Source organism: Tursiops truncatus, chromosome 12, assembly GCF_011762595.2.
Source record: "Tursiops truncatus isolate mTurTru1 chromosome 12, mTurTru1.mat.Y, whole genome shotgun sequence".
Lineage (NCBI taxonomy): Eukaryota > Metazoa > Chordata > Mammalia > Artiodactyla > Delphinidae > Tursiops > Tursiops truncatus.
This window is the reverse complement of record NC_047045.1, coordinates 25,805,947-25,812,850: the sequence shown is the minus strand read 5'-3', so window position 1 is coordinate 25,812,850 and position 6,904 is coordinate 25,805,947. Positions and strand designations below refer to the sequence as shown.

Sequence of the window (6,904 nt, the reverse complement as noted above, 5' to 3'; positions counted from 1 at the left end):
GATTATTCTAGAACAAATAATCACCTGTTGCCAGCCCTCCTAGGTGAAGATATACTTGCCTGAGAAACTGAAGAATATCTCTTGGACTTTCTTAGAAACTAGACTAGGTTTCTTAGAAACTAGACTAACACTAGATTATTTCACAGCTAGAGGAAGGGTAGAAATATTATTAAGGTAGATATTAACTTTGTAAGGGCAGTAGGTACTAAGTTGTAGTTCAATTGCTACAACAATTGTAGTTGTCAATTGCTCTGATTACTCATATTAGTTTAACATGAGTTTGGCAGCTCTACTTAATTATTAACCTTAATGTGGAGGAGTTGATGATACTACTTTAAGAGTTTTGGCTGGAAAATGACCTTGGCATGCATCAAGAACTCCTTGGCCTGCCAAGAAGTGAATTATAATAAGCTGGTTATGTGCAACATGCCCATATTTGTCCTTGAAACTCTCTAAACCAAACATAAAATCAAGGCCATTAGGAATACATTGAACATCTTTGGGAGAGTGAAAATCAAACTCTTTATGTAGTGTAATTTCCACTTCCATACATATGGAATACAATGTGGGACTTCTGGAGCAGGCTGCCGCGGGCTCGGGCTCAGGGGCAGGCTTGACTGCACGGCCGGGGACCTGCGTCCGCCGGCGGCCTGACTTCTTTGGCTTCGTGAGACCCCAGCCGGGACGCCAGTCCCCTCCAGAATGAAGGTCTTCCTGCCGGTGCTGCTGGCTGCCCTCCTGGGTGTGGAGCGAGCCCACTCCCTGGTGTGCTTCTGTTGCGTGAATAAGAACAGCAACTGGTACTGCCTGAAGCCCACCGTCTGCTCCGATACAAACAACTACTGTGTGAGCATCTCTGCATCCGCTGTTATCGGGAACGTGGTGGACTTTGGCTACACCCTGAACAAGGGCTACTCCCCATTCTGCCCCATCCCGAGCGTCAATCTCCGTGTGGCGTCCGTGGACACCCGCTGCTGCCAGAGCTTCCTGTGCAACATCAGTGAGGCCGACCGCGGGCTGCGAGCCAGCGCCGCTGTGCTGGGCCTCGGGCTCCTGCTCAGCCTGCTGTCGGCTCTGCTACGATTTGGCCCCCTGACCCCCGGGACCCTGTGCCCGGCCCAGACTTCCAAAGTTCAGGAAAGAAGGAAAGCCCAGCTCCTCCCAGACCCAAGAGGATCGCGAAGCCTCCTCCCCTAGACTCCTCCCCCTGCAGAGCCCACTGTCTAGACCCTGGGTCCCCACAGGCAGGCCTGCCCTCTGCACCCACACACCTGTCGGCTACCCTTACTTCCCGGTCAGCCTTCCAGGGGGAACCTGGGAACGGAGCCTGAAGGCCCCAGAGTCAGAACCACGTCCCAGGGACATGCTGGGAGGGGCACCTGATCCCAGGCCTGCCCCTGTCCAGGCCCTGTCCGCCCGCAGGTGCGGAAGATGTGCTGTGTGGAGAGGCGCTGGTCCGTGTGTCCTGCTAGGCACGGGTGAGTGTGTGGCCAGGTCTCAGCCTGTGTCGGGGGGCGGGGATGGGAGTAAGCGTCAGGATCCCGGCATCCGCAGCCCCTAGAGCCCCAAGCGCCAGCACAGAACCCCTTTCCCCTGGCATCTCTGCACACCTCATTTCACTCACTTCGAGGGCAGCCTTTAGGAAGACATGCCTTCCACTGTCCCCAGGTCTAGGCTGCTGACCCAGGAATCTGCTCCCAGCCCGAAATCCAGCTGCTCTCGGGCCCCCTCCCTCCACCGCCACACTGGAGCCCTCCTGCTGCTTTGCTGCCTCAAATAAACACAGATGTTCCCACCCCCCGCCCCCAAAAAATGTGGGACTTCTAGCAAATGTGCCCTGTCCGTAACTGGCCAAGTATTATTCAACACTGAGCACCTCTAGGTGTCAGATGACATAAGGGACGCAGTCTTACCATTGGGGTAAGGTTCCTATACCTGAGCAGCAGTGAATCCATTGGTAGGGATGGAGCTTTGAATCAGGGATGCAGATTTTAAATTTGTTTTGCTTTCCTCTGTGTTTGATATAGAGGCTCTACCTTCCTAATAGTCTTAAGCGGGAAGGGAGATCTAGTTATCAGGCTAAGGGCAAAACATGTTTTCTTGAAATTTCTACAGAAAGATATTTCTCTACACACTTTTCTTCCTATCACCTCTTTCCATGTGAACACCCTGGAAAATAATACACAGATGATACAAAGAATGATTCAGAGATGCCTTGCTTTTCCTTAACCTTAGTTTAGAAAATATGTTCTGAAGTCTAATGGTCAAACTGGGAAGCCAAATATTAGGCAAAAGTGTGCTCTCTTACACAGGTGGTTGTACTTCCCTATCTCATCACATTGACCCTGGATTTAATGAGGAGTGGAGATGGAAAGGAAGAAAGGAAAGAAATCAATGCATTTTCCACACTAGCAGCTGGTGTGCATATTACCTGGACTCATGTCCAAGGATGAGTAAGGTTTTATTTTTTTTTAAATCAGTTCACAAAGGAAGGAAACAGTAGGGAATTAGAAACAGGGAACTATGGAGGGAACCTGGGCACAGGTGAAGTTCATTATAGATCTCTTGCTGCTGTTGTGTTTTGGTAGCAGAGCTTAGGTAGCTGCAAACAAGAGCAATTTATGTTCAGTTCTCCCAGCAGGACCTACCCCGAGACAGACTGTCTGGTCAGCACTCCATTCCAAGAAGAAAAAAGAAAAAACACAGAAAGGAATAGGTAAGACACCATTTGCTTTCCTGATGTATGATTTTCTCTAAGTTTCTTAGCAGTAAACCTTTAGAATGAAAGCCCAATGGACAAACTAACTTTACCTCATGATGTGACTAATTTAAGAGAAGCTCAAAGCCTTGATCACTGTCATCTATTTCTGGCTCTCTGATTTAGCAGACAGATGAAGTGCACTTATAGCTGACAGATGTGGAAATCCATATATAGCCAGACAAATCTCTAGTGGCTACTGATGCAAAATAATATGAGTTGTTTCCACAAAGGTCAGTTGAAATTTGCATTTGAATTTTTCTTCCTGGGGTGCTTTTAATGATAGGATCAGGTCCTTAGGCTCTTGTAGTAAAATGTGCCCTCCAAATTTGTCAATTATGTTAAGGTAAAATCTGGGTTGAGGAAATGCTGAAGAAAAAAAATGTGCTCTGAATATTTACCACATACATAGAGAGTGGCTGTGAGATAACTGAATGAGAATTGTGACATTAATCTACCCTTGCAATTACTCTGTTAATTGGCAACTCGATTATCAAAATTAGAGTTCATTAAAGGTAAAATGTTTCTTCTGTAAATTTCATCTCCTGTACAAGATAATACAAAATATTATGCTCAGTGGGGAGGCTATTTTATTCCTTTGGTTCTTTTTATGGCTTACATTTCTAAATACTAAATTGTGATTATTTGTCTGATTCATTCTTTTTAAAGAACTCATCATCGCTATTGTGTTTATTTATATAAAGTTAGATTGCTTTCATAAACTATCTAATCCCAGCTCTCTGCACTGTACAGTGTGTGAGTACACTTAATTTAATTCACATATTTCACTTTTTATTGCTCAAGAAAATAAAAAAAATCCAAGGTTATTAAAAGTCAATTTAGATCTATATACCTTTCCATTACTGACCCAATTTAATAATATTTTAATTAGTCATTTCAATAGCTTGACTCTAGAGTTAAAGAAGTGTTGATTGTATAAAAACAAAGGAGTATAATCGATATTATAACTTAGCTTGAGTCAATTTGTTTTGCTTGTAGGGGGTACTCATTGTGAAACATCCTGAGATTTTGTACAATAAAGGGTATATGCGTTTTTTTTCTCTTATTTCCATATTTAGGACTGTTTGTTCGAATGCCATAATTTAAAAAACAACAACAAGGAAAAAAGACAAGCTACTTTAATAAACTTGATCTCTCGGTCACTGCCAGAGGTGATACATAAAGAGTATCTCAGGGCAGTAAGTTTGGTTGATAATCTTTTCCTAAAATATAGTGTAGATTACCTTTGTACCTCCAGCAACCATCTCAATGTATAGCATAAAACTCACATTCAATGAATATTTTATGAATGCATTAGTAAACATGTAAAGCAAATTCTGTACTTCCAAGAAATAACTGTAATGATGCTTTGAAAAGCTTGATAGGTAGTTATGGATGGATATCTATAGATGTCTATGCACATACAGTTAAGTTCTTCCTGTAAAGTATGGTACTATTTGTTCAAGCTTATGAATTACGGTTATTAAAAAATACACATTTAGAATCAGAATCAGAACTTAATTCAAATGGAAAATCTGAATTCCTCTTTCTGCTTTGGGGAAGCACTGTACTGTAGTCTGCATTGTCCTCAGAAATTTCTGGGAAAAGGGATTCTCTCTTCTTGCCAAAAAAGCATATTTCAGTTAGAGTTGAAATGTCATTCTAATTTTTTAATCGGAATTTCATCTGCTGCTCTCTTAACCTGCTTCTCCTTGTCTTGTCAGTGCAATCATAATAGTCTTCACTCATAATTGCTCATGACTATGATGACTTCAGATAATTCCTGCATTGTCCTCAGATAGACCATATCAAACTCTGAACAACTGTTATGGTTAATGAAAGTCTTTTTCTCACTTTGTTAAAGAGATTTTAGTGAAGGCTGACATTTTTTTAGAGATATGATTTGTAAAATCTGATATAACAATAAAGGGTAAAATTTTTAATATGTAAAATTTAGACACGCTTGCCATTAATTGTATTGGGACAGTGATCATATTTATTTTTTGGAAAATAAAATCATGCTATAAGGCTATAGAGTCAGTTCCCTGTTTTTCTCAACTCTGAGACTGCTGAATATGAGGGGAAAACCAAACTTTTCTTAAAATTTTTTCTGTATGCTTTATTTAAGTTTGGTGTTTCGGATCAAGCACTACTCTTAGCTATTTTATGTGAGGTGTATCATAGAACACTTTTTTTTATTGAAGTATAGTTGATTTACAATATTATATTAGTTTCAGGTATACAACATAGTCATTCAATATTTTTATAGATTATATTCCATTAAATGTTATTATAAAATAATAGCTATATTCCCTGTGCTGTACAATATATCCTTGTTACTTATTTTATACATAGCAGTTTGTGTCTCAGTATCTTACTGCTGTCTTGACCCCTCCCCCACTTCCCTCTCCCCACTGGTAACCACTAGTTTGTTCTCTATATCTGAGTCTATTTCTGTTTTGTTTTGTTATAGTCATTCATTTGTTTTATTTTTTAGATTCCACATATAAGTGATAACATATAGTATTTGTCTTTCTTTGTCTAACTTATTTCACTAAGCATAATACCCTTTAGGTCCACCCGTGTTGTTGCAAATGGCAGAATTTCATTCTTTTTTTATGAGTAATATTCCATTGTACATATATACCACATCTTCTTTAGTCATTCATCAATTGATGAACACTTAGGTTGCTTCCATATCTTGGCTATTGTAAATAATACTGCTATGAACATTGGTGTGCATGTATCTTTTCTAATTAGTGTTTTTGTTTTCTTTGGATATATACCCAGGAGTGGAATTGCTGGGTCATCCGGTAGCCCTATTTTTAGTTTTTTGAGAAACCTCCATATTGTTTTCCAGAGTGGTTGCACCAATTTACACTCCTACCAACAGTGTAAAGGGTTCCCTTTTCTCCACATTATCTCTAATGTTTGTCATTTCTAGACTTTTTTGATAATAGCCATTCTGACAGGTGTGAGGTGATATCTCACTGTGGTTTTGATTTGCATTTCTCTGATGATTAGCAATGTTGAGCTTCTTTTCATGTGCTTGTTGGCCATCTGTATATCTTCTTGAAAAAATGTCTATTCAGGTCTTCTTCCCATTTTTTAATGGAGTTCTTTGATTTTTTTTTTTTGATATTGAGTTGTATGAGCTGTTTATATATTTTGGATATTAACTCCTTGTTGGTCATATCATTTGCAAATATTTTCTCTCTATCAGTAGGTTGTCTTTCTATTTTGTCAATGGTTTTCTTTGCTGTGCAAAAACATTTAAGTTTAATTAGTTCCCATCTGTTTATTTTTGCTTTTGTTTCTTTTGCCCTATGAGACAGATCCAAAAAAATAATGTTACAATTTATGTCAAAGAGTATTCCGCCTATGTTCTCTTCTAGGAGTTTTATGGTTTCAGGTCTTAAATTTAGGTCTTTAATTAATTTTGAATTTATTTTTGTATATGGTGTGAGAAAATGTTCTAATTTCATTCTTTTACATGTAGCTATGCAGCTTTCCCAGCATCACTTATTGAAGAAATTGTCTTTTTTCCATTTTATATTCTTACCTCCTTTGTTATAGATTAATTGACCATAAGTGTGTGGGTTTATTTCTGGGCTCTCTGTTCTGTTCCATTGATTGATGTGTCTGTTTTTGGTGCCAGTACCATGCTGTTTTGATTACAGTAGCTTTGTAGTATAGTCTGAAGTGAGGGAAGCATGGTATTTCCAGCTTTGTTCTTTTTTCTTAAGATTGCTTTGGCAATTTGGGGTAATTTGTTGTTCCATATAAATTTTAGGATTATTTGTTCTAGTTCTGTGAAAAATGTCATGGGTATTTTGAGAGATTTCATTGACTGTAGATTGCTTTGAGTAGTATGGACATTTTAACAATATTAATTCTTCCAGTCCATAAACACGGGATATCTTTCCACTTCTTTGTATCATCTTCACCTTCTTTCATCAGTTTATTAGAGTTTTCGGCATATATGTCTTTCATGTCCTTGGTTAAGTTTATTCCTAGGTATTTTATTGTTTTTCATGTGATTTTAAACAGGACTTTTTTCTTGCTTTTTATTTTGATAGTTCATTAATAGTGTATAGAAAAACAACAGATTTCTGTATTTTAATCTGGTTTCCTGCAACTTTACTG

At 39.3% G+C, this 6,904-nt stretch overlaps 1 protein-coding gene across 1 annotated transcript; it reads left to right on the top strand.

The window, feature by feature from the left end:
- Nucleotides 1-629: 629 nt before the first annotated feature.
- Nucleotides 630-1,396, top strand: LOC101325738 (lymphocyte antigen 6 family member E). Its single transcript, XM_004329710.4, has one exon. The coding sequence runs from the start codon at nucleotides 703-705 to the stop codon at nucleotides 1,195-1,197; it is 495 nt and encodes a 164-aa protein (XP_004329758.3). The 5' UTR covers nucleotides 630-702; the 3' UTR covers nucleotides 1,198-1,396.
- Nucleotides 1,397-6,904: the final 5,508 nt, after the last annotated feature.